A 15,809-nucleotide genomic window follows, 5' to 3' on the forward strand; every position below is an offset into this window, starting at 1 on the left:
CCCAAGGCTACGTCCTTGAAACAGCTCCAGCGGGTGGGGAGCCTTGGATGACCCCGGGGCCGGCCCACGGGTCAACCGGAGGTCACATCCTCTTAGTGACCTTAGCCAACACAGGATGATCGTGTCACCCGGGCCGGCCGGAAGACCCCGGCCCCACCAGGAGGGGAAAAAGCAAAGTGGAGAAGGAAAAGCCCGTGCCAGCCTCAGCCTCGCCCCGAGGGCCCGCCCCTGGGAGCCTGGGCCCGGACCCCACTGCCCCCCCCTGCTGTACACTTGGTGACAGCACGGTCCCTCATTCTAAGTGGCAGGTGCAAACGGCGCAAACGGCAGCTGGATCAGCCTCCGCCCAGGACCGCCCGCAAGCCCGCCGGGTCAGGTGCGCAAGCGTGAATGCAGCTGCGCCCTCGGCCCTTGCAGGTGCCCCGGGAAGATGCAGAAACGCGGGGCCCGAATCCCGGGCGGCGATCGCAGAGCGGCTCCCTGCGCCCACAGGCGCGCCCCGCAGGAGGTCACCCGGGCTGGTGCCAGGGCCACGCGGGAGGCCCCCAGGGACCCCCGGGCAAGCGCCCCCGTGGCCAGGGCCTGCTGGGACTGACAGCCTCCCTGCTGTCTGCTCCCGTCCCGCCTCGGGGACACCCAGGAAGAGCCCCCCGCCCCGGGCCCCCCAGTCTCCCGAGCCTGCCCTGGCTCCCCCGGCAGCACCCCGGGCCCACCCTCCCCCACTCCTCCCCGCCCGGGTCCCTGCCGGCCCGCGAGGTGCAGCGCTGACGTCCCTGCGAGCTCGGAACCAGCAGCCTCTGCTTAAGCCCCTTGGCTCCGTCCTCGCTTCGCCCCACGAAGCCTTGAACTCCGGGCCCGGGCCGAGGGCCGAGGCCCCGTGCTGCTCCCGTGTGGCCGCGCGACCCTCCCTGAGCCGCACGCACAGGCGAGCCAGCGCCCGCTGCAGGGGTGTCCCACCCAGCCCCTGAGCGACAGGACCCCTGTCGGGGGACTTGGGGACCCCACCTCGGGCTGGGGACCCTGGCACACAACCTCGGGCTGGCGGGCCGCCGGGCGTTAGCGGGACAGCGCAGGCCGGGCCCGGGCTCCCCGGCTGCAGGCGGTGGCACAGGGCACCCTCAGACCCCCGTGGCCGTGGCCGTGGGGAGCGGCCCCCACCTTGGATGGCTCAGCTGCACGCTGACTCCCCGGCCCGAGGGGCGCTGCAGCCTCCCAGACAGGCCCAGGCCGCGGGGGAGCCCAGGCCCGGCAGGGTGGGGGGCGCAGCCCTTGGAGGGGGGAACCCACGCTGAGCCAATCTGCACATCGGGTCCCTTCGCTCCTGCTTCTCAAAGGGAAGCTGCGTTCTCAGGGCCGCACTGTGCACCCCCCGGGGCCCGACTGGCTCCCCCAACAAGCCCCCTTCCGGGGCCGGGAACCGGATCTCTGGCCCGCGATGCTCTGAGCCGCTCGGTGCCCACCCCCGCTGCCTGGCTCATGCCCTCTCCCCCCGCCCTGCTCCTGTCATTCCCACAAGCGGGTTAGAAAACTTGCCCGCGCCTCAGTTTCTCCATCTGTGAAGTGGGGATGGTGCCAGTAACAGCACCTGCCGTGCAGGATCGCGGCGAGGGGCCCGCCGCCCACGGGCCCACACGCACTGTGAGCCGTCGCTGTCATGGGGCCCCATCACCCTCCTTGTACCCCGGCTCTGCCCCCCACGAGTGTGACTGACACGCAGCGAAACTCCTGCACGCATTTCCTTTTCTGTACAAGGTCAGCGAGTCCCTTGCTCGCAGAGGCCTTGAGGATCGCGGGGACCTCGCCGTCCTCCCCGCGCTGTCGCGGAGCACCCCGGGGATCCCGGCCCAGTTTCAATCCCAGCCTCGCTGCCTCCCTACTGACCCCAAGTCAGTCCTTTCTTATTCTTTTTTTAAAGATTCTACGTATTGATTTGACAGAGAGAGGGAGGGAGGGAGGGAGAAGGAGGAAGGGAGGGAGGGAGGGCGAGCGCACAAGCAGGGGCAGAGGGGGAAGCCGCTCCCCATCCAGCAGGGAGCCCGATGTGGGGCTCGATCCCAGGACCCCGGGGCCCCCCCGACCTGAGCTGAAGGCAGCCGCTTCATCGACTGAGCCACCCCGGCGCCCCCCGCCAGGCCTTTCCCGTTCTCCCCATTCCCGGGGGACCTCAGGGCCAGGCCCTCTGGGGCACCTCTGGCGCCATCCCTGCAAATGGCCCTGACCGGCCATTGCCTTTCCCTGTCTTCCCCCGCACCCCAATTCCAAGATTCCACAATTCTCCACCTTCCAATCCTCCGGCCCCAGTCACCGCGTGACTACCTTCCCAACCCCTTGCCCTCGCTGCCTGGGCCGAAGTGGGTGGGCAAACCCCCAATCCAGATTGCACCCAACACGCCAGCAGGAGAAAATGATCCCAGGAAGCGCACCCCCTCTCAGCTGACACCTCAGGTCCCCAGCAAGTGGGGGGAAGTCGCTGCTCCTCGTGTCAGCGGAGGCCTCGACGCCTCGTGCACGGGGGGAACTGCACCCCTGCTAGCCTGCTAGGGTGCAAGGGGCAGGGTGCTCCAGCCAACGCTGAGCCCTCCCCACCTTTCTGCCTTCTCAAGGATTTCACTCTCACGCTTCTCCTTTTCTCTGGAAACAGTCAGTTCCTTCTCCTTCAGCACATCACTGCTGGGGACATATAAATATGCCTTCGTGTCATCAATGTTTGTTTTTTTTAAAGGTTTTATTTATTTGACAGAGAGAGAGAGAGAGAGAGCACAGCATGGGGAGCAGCAGAGGGAAAGGGGGAAGCAGGCTCCCCGCCGAGCAGAGAGCCCAACGTGGGACTCGATCCTAGGAACCTGAGCCAAAGGCAGATGCTTAACCACAGGCGCCCTGATCTTTTTCTTTTTTAAGCTCCCCATTGCCATCCATGCCCCCTCCCACTCTTGCAGCAAAATTCTTCACACGTTGCCCGCATTGGTGGCCTCTGCTTCTCCCCTCCCTCCTGTTCCTCCCCCGCTCCCACGGGGCTCCGGCCACTGCCACCCGAGGAACCCAATCCTGTCGGTGTCGTGACTGATTTTCTTTTTTTAACTAAAAGCCATCTTTTACATACATGCTTTCTTAGGGTCACAAAAACAAAGGCCTTGAAAATTACGCGGAGGCTGAAAACAAGGGATCTTGATTTGGAAATCTAGGTGTAAGGCGGCGGTGTCTGGGTGGGGGGAGGTTCAAGGATGACCGGGATTGTTACTCTCGGTGGGCACAGACTGGACCGACCACGACGGGGGTTTTTTTTTTTTCTTAAGGAGAGGAATGTAATCTGTCAATCAGTTTGCAAATTTGGGGGTACGACTCATTTGTGAATGAATCTGACTCATTGTAATATTGTTAAAATCTCAGGATAATTTCTCTTTCATATCTCAAACCAGTGTCCACTTTGCTGTTGCCAGCATGTTTGGTGACCCCGATCGTGCAGGATCTCTGGAGCACCCAGCACGTGCCAGGCACCGGGTGTGAGGAAGTAAACAACCTGGGCACCATCTCGGCCACGGGGCTTATAACCTAATTTAGGCAATAAAATAGGCACCAGAGGAGGACATAACAGCAAATCGTGACATCTGGCATGAAAGGGAGGGGGAGGAGAGATTCCTAAAATCTCTGTCGCCTTTTCCGAGGAAGACATAGGCTGAGGAATTGAGAGTGAGGATTAAGCCCATGAGGTGTTGGGGAAGGGCTTGTTCCTGGCAAATGGCACGTCTCAGAGCTCTGGGGCAGAAAGAACAGGAAAGAAAGCCAGTATGAGTCGGGGGGAGCCCCAAGACGATGGCAGGGAAGACTTCAGGGGCAAGGCCAGCAGAGCCGTGGGGAACATGCTCACAAACGGAAAAGTGCTCAAGGGCTCAAGTTTTCTCAGACATACTAGCCAATCCTCATCCCTCCCTCCTCCACTTGTTGGCAGCATGTGACATGAAGAAAGCTCCCCTGACGGGGTTTCCGTCAAGCATGTCACCCAGGTGTCCTCCTGCCTCCCCGGCCACTCTTTCCAAGTGTCCTCTGATAGCTCCTCCTCCAGCAGGGAGAAAACGGGCTCTGCACCCCGGAGGACCCCGCAGCAATGGTCCTTGCCCCTTCCACGCCCACTCTGTTATGTAGACATCCTGACTTTACAGCCTAAGAGAGGTGTATTGTATATATAAATTTTTTTAATCCTCCACACCTCTTCCTGAAAGGTAGGCAGGACAAAGTGGTGCAAAGCACGTGGTGGAAGGGAAAACAGGAAGTAACATGTTGTCAACTTTAGAACGGTTTTCACCATCGTTTGACATGTTGACAGTCACGGATGCCAGTTTATAGCATCTAGCTGGGCTCCTAAACACCCAGTTCTACTATCTGAAAAGTGGAAAAAATACAAATCAAAATATTAATGGTCGCTCTGTAGCAGGAATTGAGAATCAGAACTGAATAAAAACAGTTCCTAAGGTTCTCAGCCTGGCTGAGGAGATATGGGAACATTGGAATTGGAAGGGCCTGAGGCACAGATTACAAACTTGTCTCCTTGCTTTGACACTGAAAACGTCTATCAAGCGGGTGGGCTCGGCGTCACGCGGTCATGTGGCCGGAGGACTGATCATCTGTACAGCAATAACCACGCAGAACACTTAGCGTCTGGGGGTGCTGTGTGTTCACCCTGTACCCCCCAGAGCCAAGGGGACATTTATGAGTTGTCATCACCTGTTAGCCAAGCTGCCTGGCCCATGCAGACCCACCTTGGCATCCACTGCTCGGTGGGACGTGAGCTGAAGGTTGAAGCGTGGCCCTCTGGGATTCAGTGGTACAGGCTGCAGTGCATAGATTCGGCATAATTAGGCCCACCATCGTTTAAACAGATTTACAGGACGGTGAGCGTGTTGCATGTAAAATTAATCGCACAGGGGTCATTTGTAAGTAAAAAAATATATCCATTTTCAATGCATCTAAGGGAGCGGCTTTTAATTAAAAGATGATCGACCTTAGGGATCCCCGGGTGGCTCAGTGGTTTGCTGCCTGCCTTCGGCCCAGGACTTGGTCCTAGAGTCTCGGGATCGAGTCCCACATCAGGCTTCCTGCATGGAGCCTGCTTCTCCCTCTGCCTGTGTCTCTACCTCCCTCTCTCTCAATCTGTCTCTCATGAATAAATAAAAAAAAAAAAAAAAAAAAAAGTTCTTGGGCAGCCCGGGTGGCTCAGCGGTTTAGCGCCGCCTTTGGCCTGGGTTGTGATCCTGGAGACCTGGGATAGAGTCCTATGTCGGGCCTGCTTCTCCCCCTGCCTGTGTCTCTGCGTCTCTCTCTATAGTCTATGGAAGCTGTTTTTTAGTAATTAGAGGTTGATTTTTTTTAATGATTACTTAATAGTCTCACTCTTTTGTAAGAACTCTTTTTAGATTTTATTTTATTTATTCATGAGAGACACAGAAAGAGAGTATTCCTAAGAGTTTAAATACTATTTCCTGCTGTAAAATAATCCTTACTCTCATACGATAAGGTTTTTGTGACCTTGACTTCACATAATGCTAAGTACCCTCTCCCTTTGTTCAGTGAGAACTAAAAATGATATGTTGGACAGTCAAATATATATTCTAATGAATGCAATCAGTCTATAATAATTGCTACAAATGCAAGAGGTGCCTAAGAAACTGATTTGCCCCGAATTCATACAACCCATGATTTCAATTACAGCAGTCTTTAGAAGTATTTAGCACACTTGCTTGCTAGATTTCCTCAAGAATTGCAAGTATTTAGATTAACTCAGACAACTATATCTATATCTGTATCTAAGAGAGATTCCCTAGTTACGGGGTCATAAACCCAAGGTTACATACCATCATAGTTTTCTTCACATTTATATTCAAATGCTCTGAATAAAGAAGATAAAATGTTTTAGAATTTTGCTAAGTGTAAAATTTTTGTTTTGGAAAAAAATCAAGAACGGAAGGAAAAAAGAAACCTACAAAGCCAGAGAATTAGCAAGACTATTATCACAGTGCCCATTAAGGCACAAAAAAAAAAAAAAAAAAAAAAGTGCTATTTAAATTCCTAAAATATCAACACATTTTATCCTTGAAGAGAGCAGTACAGAATTTTAATAAGTGCTGATCTTTATCAGGTGTCTGATATGTGCCAACCACATCGCTCTACAACACCCATTTAGTCCTCAAACCCTGAGACAGGTACTCGATTATCCCCGCTGTGTGAAGGTCAGGGCCTGAAACCCCACACAGGCTGTGTGGGGGGAAGCCCACCGCCCAGGGTCCTCCAAGCCCCACTTTGCTGGTCATTCACTAAATTCAAAACTCACATTCAGCATCAGCTGCTAAATAAACTAGAAATAAAACGATAGTCTCTATTGCTCAAATTATTTCTAAATATTAAAAGCAAAGTTTCTCATGGTGTGGAAATCAGAGCCTAGATCTAAAAATAAAATGATAACATATTATTTGAAAAAAAAAAAAACAGATTATCTGCACCACACTTATTAAAACTTAAGACCCAGGGACACTTGGGTGGCTCAGCCATTGAGCATCTGCCTTCAGCTCAGGGCATGATCCCGGGATCCAGGATTGAGTCCAGCATTGGGCTCCCCATAGGGAGCCTGCTTCTCCCTCTGCCTGTGTCTCTGCCTCTCTCTCTATGCCTCTTATGAATAAATAAATCTTTAAAAAATTAAAATTAAAAAATAAAAGTTAAGATGGAATTCGGCTATCAGTTCAAACTCTTCTCCTTTGACATAATATAAACCCAGTTCCTAAATTATCTATCATATGCATTAAAATCATTAATGAAAAAACTATCCTCCTAAAATCAGGAATGATTCACAATTATTTAACTCAATGTTAAGGTGTCGCTAGTACAGCAACAGAACTAGTACCGATGCCTGGTTCGAGATGAACGCAGAGTTTGGGAGTTTTGGCTTCAATTCATCCCTAGGCTGCAGCTGCAGAAAGCAAATGTGCCCAGGTCAGAAAATCTTTATAAATTTCATGCTGAAGTCACATGGGACAGATTACTGTCTAATAAAGAACTGGTTGCTCATTGTGAAATTGTAATTCATTCTAATAAGCTGTAATGCTGCCTGAGAGATTACCTGTCTTGCTCACAAAAGCTAATTCAAGACATCTGTGCTACGCCATGAAACTGACCGACCACCAAGAAGCATTTATGCAAATTACAGATGAATCGTGTTCCAGGCCTGCTACGCACAAGGCTGCCCGCCGCACAGCCGCTCTCCTGAAGATGATGGCTCTAGTCACCGAGCTCATCCACACAACAGTGGCTTCTCTTCAGTTTTCCCTTCAACACCGACACAGATCAGCCCCACTGAGGTACCTGGGGCACCTAAAGCATGATGTGCCTCAAATCCTAGCCCAACAGGTACTACTGAAGAAACAGGTGAATGATACGGGACCAGGCAGTTACCCACTCCTGTGGATATAGTATATTTTCCTGCCTGAAAATATTTAAAGCTTTAAAAAGTGATGCTTTCATTCCATGGTGAACTGATACTAGAATTCATATATAAAATAGAAACTCATCGAATATGACTCATTTTAGGAACGAGCACCAGGAAATCAACATGTGCACAAAAGCTAAATTAGGTTTCGTTGATCCATGTTTCTAATGTTCCTAAGGTGTGACATAGAAAGCCACCGTGTGTCTTTGATCAATTCTGAACAGTAAAATGACACATCTAAATGCTGCCAATTCGAAGAATTCAGAGCTCAAATCCAGTAACAAAATGAGAAGATAATTATGTAGGTGTCAAGCGGTGTTTTTGCTATTTAGATAATAAAGACAGTATCCATCTTATTTAGCATTACAGTAAAGCCGTATAATTTTGAAAAACATAATTTTGAAAGCATTATGGAGACCCAAGAATCAACTAGAAAGGGGAAGACGGAAAAGGGGAAGACGGAAAAATAGGAATAAATGTTATCTACACGTTTAAAATACTAAATGCATCAAAACCTCCCATGATGAATGACTGTTTAAATGTAATTTCTTCTGGAGAGAGGGATGATTCCTGACACCTATCTTTTAACAGAAAAGACTGAAATATTCTTCACATTCGATTTATGTTTTCTTTAAACATGAGTTGTGCACACAGTATTAAAAAGAAATCTTAGCAAAAAGAAAGTCTATCACAGTGACTATACTACCGAGAGAGACGAAGAGGACTAAGGAAAAACTAAAACGTATGGTTTATTTCCTTGTGATACAAAGAAAATTAAAAGTGGTCCAAAACACCTCAGTCCGTCTCCCATGTCCTCCCTGACGTGATGAGAACATACAAAATAATGGCAAGTGAGATCAGGAGTCTAGCTCAGGGTCAAGTTTTTCCACTTTGATGACGATCTCTGGAGCTAAGGCAGCAGCACCAGCTTGTTGATTCTCCGCCTCCGACTCAGACAACACTTCTTCCTTTATTTTCACAGGTTTATTACCGGCTTCCTCCTCTTCATCTGAAGATTCATCGAGCTCCCATTCATCATCTATATCCATTTCAAATACTCTCACATGGCGGAGATTTGAGCTCAACTGGAGAAAAGGTCAAGCATAGAATTTTTAAATTAATAGCTTAACTAACACATAATATACAAGAAGTCAGAAGTCTGAAGAATGGTTTTTGATGAAAGTTATTTTCCCATGGATTCACAACAAAATCACCTCACTTAGCCTCATTTGCTGCAAAAGGATCTCCATATACCACAGTGATCTCAAGTAGAGATCACTTTTTTTTTTTCAAGTAGAGATCATTTTAAATAAACAAATAATATCTGGAATTGTACGACTCATTAAGCTTTCTCAGAATGAGAAAGCTACACAGCCAAGACTACAACATGTTCATAATCAATAAAAGCAATACACCACAGGGACGCCTGTGTGGATCAGTGGTTAAGCATCTGCCTTCAGCTCAGGCCGTGATCCCAGGTCCAGTGATCAAGTCCTGCATCAGGCTCCCTGTGAGGAGCCCGCTTCTCCCTCTGTGTCTCTGCCTCTCTCTCTGTGTCTCTCATGAATAAATAAATAAAATCTTAAAAAAAAAAAAAAAAAGCAGTACATCAAGAAATGTTCACATTTCCTAAAAGGACCCGATAGCTCCAAAGTCATGTCCTCCTGTTATTCTTGGTCAGCAAACAATCTGTAAATACTTACCACACAGGACACTTTGCGAAAACCATTCCCAGCAACATATTGTGCTTTCATACTTTCCAATAATCGCCAATGTTTCTCAAAATGCATGGTACGTGTGGGAATAGCACTGCACTGTTCATCTAGCCTGGAGAAGGGAAAAACCAACCCCAGAATGAAAAAGCGATCTCCCTGGTTTATGAAGGGTTGTATCATTGTCCACCATGGGTTCGACTTCTACTAATATTCCCCTCTCCAGTGTAATTCTCAGCCACTGTGTAAAAAGCTGCGACCCTGTATCCTAGGAAAATATTGCGATTCCAAATAGCCAGAATGGCATCTTACTGAGGTTTCTGATTCCTTTTCAAGGAAAACAGACCTATTTTTAAATTAGAGAAGAGACCCACTCACTTAAATCTAAGAAAACCAAAGTCGTTTCTGGAATTGGCTGTGTCCCCTCCATATGGCTACTGAGATTCTAATTCTGAAAGGAAACCACTGAGAGCAGTTCTACTATTAACTGGGGTTAACTGCTACCCTTGAAAACACAACAGAAGTCCCATTTGCCATTCCAAATAATTCTCTGCTTGATTTCACCAAGTACTTCTTGATTTTTTTAATAAAGCAAAAGGGCAGAAGAGCTGTTGAAGCCAGTATTTTTTTAAAGAAAAAAATGGTACTTCTGCTCAGCTGACTTTACTGCCATCCCTCGTAAACATGGTCTAGCATGCCTAAGGAATTAGAATTAGAATGTACAAGACGCATTAAAAAGCACCTAACTATTGTGTCCCAAAGATGCTCTTATGAATGAGTGAGTCACCTTGTGGAGTAAGCCCCAGTGAACTGATACTCTGCAGCAACCTCGCTGTCATACACTGAAGACAACGGCAGCTGGACCAGGAGTCTATCTCTTCCTTCGCGCCCCACGGTGTCTTTAAGAACCACGGTTACAGTTTCATCATCATAAAACTGTGCGTCTAAGCAGCTGTAGGTGCTGGAAGTGAAGTACTTTCTGTTATATCACAAGTGATCGGGACTACTGAGAAAACACTCTGGTACCACGCAAAAAAATGGATGAAACAAAACCCACGTGACATTCTGTACAATTACATTTAAAATATATCCTTGGTTTGCACTAAAATCAGTTACCAACAATAGTGATTATTCACTAACGGAACTAGGCTCTAAAAATACGTCATCATGGAAAAAGAAAAACCCGTGAGGGTGAGGTGATTCACGGTTCCAGAACACTCCTGACACCAAGTCAGGCCTTAAGCCTATGGAAATTCCATGAATGGCCCCTTGTAGATATACTGGCTAAACAAGCAGGCTCACTTGACTGAAAAGTAAGATTTACAGATGAAGAGTCACAACAACTTCAGAGATATTATCATAAAAAACTCCTTTTATGTAAGGAAAAGTGAGTGAGAGAAGGACTGGCCTGTGATTAGCGTCCATTCCACAGCCTCAGGGACGACTCTGGTACTGTTAGCCTTTTATTCCTAAGAACATCCCAGAGCAGTGAGAATGATGCCACCTCACATGATCGTTGGCCCACATGCCCCCTGGAACCACCTTGCTTTTTTAACAGACAGGGGAGCTCAAGAGTATCAATCACAGGAAACCACAGCTACATAAATTCCTGTAAGGCAGGATGGTTCTATTTGACCAGTAAGTCAAAGTATAACCTACGTAAGCGATCCTGTCCCGAGCTGCAAGTTACAATGGCCTGCTAAGCGTAACATCACTGTCCCAGAGTCTAACCACATTTCTATAATTAAACATACACACCCATCATATGCATGCACATGTACACAATCTCATCCAAACGAGATCCAAGATTTACCTTCTTCTCACTTTTTCCGTTGTGGCATATGTGAAGCTCCCAAATTTAATAGCAATTAGTCCATTAGTTACAGATCTTGAAAAAAAAAAAGGGGGTACGAAAGAGACTGTGTGAGACAACCTGGATAGCCAATCATCTAAATGCCTGAAAGAACACGAGCCACTGTTAGTATGTTCACCCACACAGCACGTCCCCGACCAAAATACGTCATGCTCACTCTGCAGCACTGACAACTCATTTAAACACCTAGATAGACAACCCTACATCAGAATTACAACTTGGCTTAAAATCTTAGTCACTACAGTAGCTAGAAACCTTACAGAATTAAGGACGATTGGAACAACCAAATTATTTCTCTTTGGCCCCATCTTGGGTGTCAAAACATTTCCTTCAAATTCAGATTAAAATACTATCAGTATTTCTGTACATGATCTTATGTTTTAGAACTTTTATTTCGGGTTCTCAAAGAAGTCTCTATAGGCAGGCCTCTCATTTAATGAAAGGCATACTCAGCCTGAGGCAAAAATCCTTTCGATAAGGAACCCAAACCAAAGTTCTGAACTGCTCCAAGTTCATGAGATACCATCCTGAGGGTTCCATTGTCATATTTTTTTTAACCCTAAAGAAATCCCGCATGTCACAGCTACACTTGTACAAAAGATCATCTAGCATCAGAGGGGATCACTCAGCTTCTTGATTTGGCGTTACCATCCTAATGACGTGAAAACACCCTAAGAGCAAGTCTAAGTCAAAGTCGTAAGGCAGCTTCATTGAACCCCAAAACATTGGGGAAGGAAGCTGTAGGTTTTATTATTAAAAATCATACAATCTCATTCTCTAATTCAAACTTTAATACTTACTGGGAAATATCAGTATGTCTCCTTAAGATGCACATTTTATAAAGCGAATCTTCCAGAATAGTAAAAAGAAGATAATGTAGATTTGAGGTTTTATTATTCCACCTAAGGGAAAAAAATGTAATGTCAAAACCTGATTTTTAGTTATCACTGCAGAGAACAAGACTGTATTGCTCACATGAGATGGGGAGAAACACATACTTACAGAAAAGGAAATTTGAACAATCTGCGTGTACAGTCCTGACTAGAACAAAAGAAAAAAAAAAAAAAGGCTAAGAAAAATTAAACTGGCTGCTGAATTTTACCACCCAAAAAGTAAACAGAATTACCTTCTAGCATCCCTATATAATGGAATACAGATTGCTTGATTCATCGATTTTCCAATTACGTCCTAAATAAAACATTAAAAATACAATGAAAATATTTACATACACAGATACTCTACAGAAAGTACCTGACCATCACTGTTCAAATCTAGTAAAAAGCCATCTAGATCACCAAGCTTTCACACAAGAGACTTCAGTGACAGTCGTAACAGCAAGGAAAAGAGGCAGAAGAAATTGTGAGCTGAAAAGGACGCTGGGGAGAAGCGTGCATGCCAGACTAAGAACCCCCATCCCATCCCCAGTCTCACGGCACCGACTTTCCTTCCTGAGAATGAGACACAACAGCTCTGTAACCAAGACCCTTTGTAAAAAGTCTGTTCTAGGAACACATAAAATAATAAGGTTGCCAACACTTTTGATAGCCTTGTTATTTGTTTACTTTTTAATTTATGTAAGAAACTAACAATAAGAGAGGAAATGTTAGGGTGAACCAAATGAACCTGGCGATTTTGTTAGCCAAAAGCTGGATCCCGGCATTTTCATATGGCTCACCTTAATGACTATGATCGTGAGTCACATGTTATAGACACCCTCCCTCCTACACAAAGACATGCATTTGTTTTTCAAACTTACTGCTGGTTTTTGCAAGCACAGATCAATAATGTTCTCCATCCGCCTTTTCACAAAATGCAGTGATTTTCGAGGATAATACGGAAACAGCAAAGGACTTTCTGGTTTCAACCAAAAAGAGAAACAGAAACAAAACCACGAAGCTATAGTAAACCAAATGATTAGGAGAAAATAATCTCTTGTCAGAGCCAGTCCGCACAGCTTCTGTGGCCGTGGAGAGTCCCCTGACCGCTTCACTATCCCTTTGCACGACCTCATGACAATGACTGTGGCCTTCCGCCTCTCTTCCATCATCCCCTGCTGCCAGCCCACTAAAACCCACCACGCTTACTACAAGCCGAGTCCCGCAGCTTGGTACTCTAGTCTATTTTCCCCACCAAACTCTAACGCTGTGCTTCCGCTGGGTGTAAGAAGGGATGATTTGGGAACCACAAGACACAGGGTAAAACAGAGTTCTTTCTTCTCTACTCTTTGCCACAATGGGGTGACAAAAGCAGTCCAGTATTGTTTTGGGAGAGGTTAATAATAAAAACAGAAACAGGAGGCAAAAACTAAAGCTGTGTTTTTTTTTTTTACTTTTCAAAAGGCTACCCTACCAGTAGAAAGTGATAAATAATTGTTCGCTGAGAGCAACTATGCTAGATTCCTTTATATGTTATTTCTATTGCTCACAACAGCTGTACGAAGTAAACATCGCAAGCTCCAATTTATAGATTAAAAAAATGAGGTTTACCCAGGAGGTTTGGCAAATGCCCAGCGTGAAAACGACAAAACAATCTATACCCGTGAATCCAACCCTCAGACTCCCAAAGCCCACCTCTTCTACTCAGCTCTGTAGGCTTCCTTGACTCGAGGCATCTCATGGCACAGCTATGCTGGACAAAATGAGTTTTAATCACGTTAACATTTTAACCTCCCCACAGGTGACAGATGCTTTGGGAGCAGAGAAAGATATTTTTGGTCTTTGTCCCTGGCTCCTGGCACAGAACTTCAAAAATCCTCAGAATTTCCTGACTGATAAGGGTGACAGGAACATCTTTCGTTGTAATGAGGTGAGGCTGGGTAGATCCCTAGATGGCTTCAGGATGACAAGTGGTCACCAGAAAGGACTAAGTCCCGATGAGAAGCCTGGACTTTTCGGCCCTTGTACACCAACTTCCAGGGAGGGGAGAGGAGCTATAGTTGAGTCCAATCACCGATATTCAATGGTTTCCTCAATCAACTGGCATAATGAAAACCCCACAAAGAAGCCCTGACAAGCGGGTTTCAGAGGGTCCAGGCCGTGGAAGGGTGGCAGGCCCAGGGCAGGCATGGAAGCTCTGAGCCCATCCAAACCCTGCCCTTAGCATCTCTTCCACTTGGCTGTTCTGACTTGTCTCTCTATAATAAAGCAGGAAACCTAAATGAAGTGTTGGTTTTGTAAGCCATTTTAGCAAATTATCAACCTGCAAAGAGGGGGTGGCTGTGGGGACAGAAGTGTGGGCCACCCAGGGACTTGATACTTAAGACTGAAGTCTGACACGCGGGCAGTCTCGGGGACCGAGCCAGGGAACCTGTGGGGTTTAGCACACACTAACCTGTGGTAGTTAGCATCACGACTGAATTGCAGGACACCCAGTGGGTGTCAGAATTGTTGTCGGGAGTGTCAGTGTCACACGCTAGCATGCTGACTGCTCGGGAGCTGAGCGTCAGGCATTAAGTGCTTTATCCACATTTATTTCATCGTCACAACTGCTTTTCTGCTCTACAACTGCCTCACAATGTGGCTGAGGGCAGATTGCCTCACATCTCTGAACCCCAGTAAAATGAGCTCATTTCTCATCAGTAAAATGAGCAGATTCCAAACCCTGCTGCCCAGAGCACCAACTTTTACCCATCATGCAACACTGGCTCTCCTTCACTTATCCTGAGAATGTACAAAATACTTAGCATGTGATTTTTGCAAAGTGCTAGACAGACGTTTCATGAAGGTTTTCTTAATAGTTCCATAATGATGGGGGGTCTAGGTGGTGCAATTGGCTGGGAGTCCAACTCTTGGTATGGCTCAGGGTCATGGCATGGAGCCCTGTGTCGGGCTCAGTGCAGTCAGCTTGGGATTCTCTCTCCCTCTGCCCCTTCCCAGTGCACCTGTGCACACACACTCTCTCTAATAAATAAATCTTAAAATGTTCATAATGAGAGCCCATATTTCTCCACACTAAGAAACTAGAGAATTAATGAGTTTCTCCCCATTCACATAAAACCTCAAGGATTTAAGATATGGAGTTAATAATATGAAGTGTTACCTTGGTTAAACAGGACCCCCATAGGGCGCCTGGGTAGCTCAGTAGGATACGTGTCTGCCTTTGGCTCAGGTCATGATCCCAGGGTCCCGGGATCGAGCCCTGTGTCTGGTTCCCTGCTCAGTAGGAAGTCTGCTTCTCACCTCTCCTCCCGCCCCTCCCCTCCACTTGTACTCTCTCACTCTCAAATAGATAAATAAGTAAAGTCTTAAAAACAAACAAACATGGGGCCCATAGCTAAGATTAGGCCTTCCTGTTCATCCACAGAAATGAGATGTGAAGAATAAAGGGGTAGGGTCTATTTTTAGCTCAGTGAAGTTCTCAGGACCATTATCAGCCCACTCCCAGACAGGGTCCAGGTGCCACTGCTGCTGGCACATTGCTGTCAGCCCTCCTCAGGCTGCGGAGGCATCCTGAAGAAACACAGCTGTGGGCTGAGTCAGCTGTACCTTTATTCTCCCTCTACTCAATAACTAACTGACACCAATAGATCTCAAGCAATACAGAATGTCCTTCTCTGAAAAAGAATTTGGGGCAGCCCGGGTGGCTCAGTGGTCTAGCACCGCCTTCGGCCCAGGGCATGATCCTGGAGACCCGGACTCCCTGCAGAGAAGCAGAGCCTGCTCCTCCCTCTGCCTGTGTCCTACCTCTCTCTGTGTCTCTGTTTGTCATGAATAAATAAATACAACCTTTGGGAAAAAAAAAAAAAAAAGAA

At 47.3% G+C, this 15,809-nt stretch overlaps 1 protein-coding gene across 1 annotated transcript in view; it reads right to left on the reverse strand.

Annotated features, from left to right (window-relative positions):
• Positions 1-8,199: 8,199 nt before the first annotated feature.
• The window catches only part of ANAPC4 (anaphase promoting complex subunit 4), a 36,423-nt gene continuing 28,813 nt past the window's right edge, over positions 8,200-15,809 (reverse strand). Inside the window, exons 21-28 of the mRNA XM_025437226.3 lie at positions 12,816-12,913; positions 12,186-12,247; positions 12,062-12,100; positions 11,860-11,961; positions 11,000-11,074; positions 9,974-10,147; positions 9,178-9,301; positions 8,200-8,559 (exon numbers count right to left, since the gene is read on the reverse strand). Of these exons, the coding sequence (XP_025293011.1) occupies positions 8,332-8,559; positions 9,178-9,301; positions 9,974-10,147; positions 11,000-11,074; positions 11,860-11,961; positions 12,062-12,100; positions 12,186-12,247; positions 12,816-12,913 (902 nt within the window). The 3' untranslated portion in view covers positions 8,200-8,331. The remainder of the gene's footprint in view (positions 8,560-9,177; positions 9,302-9,973; positions 10,148-10,999; positions 11,075-11,859; positions 11,962-12,061; positions 12,101-12,185; positions 12,248-12,815; positions 12,914-15,809) is intronic.

This window comes from Canis lupus, chromosome 3 (assembly GCF_003254725.2).
Source record: "Canis lupus dingo isolate Sandy chromosome 3, ASM325472v2, whole genome shotgun sequence".
In the NCBI taxonomy this organism is placed as follows: Eukaryota; Metazoa; Chordata; class Mammalia; order Carnivora; family Canidae; genus Canis; species Canis lupus.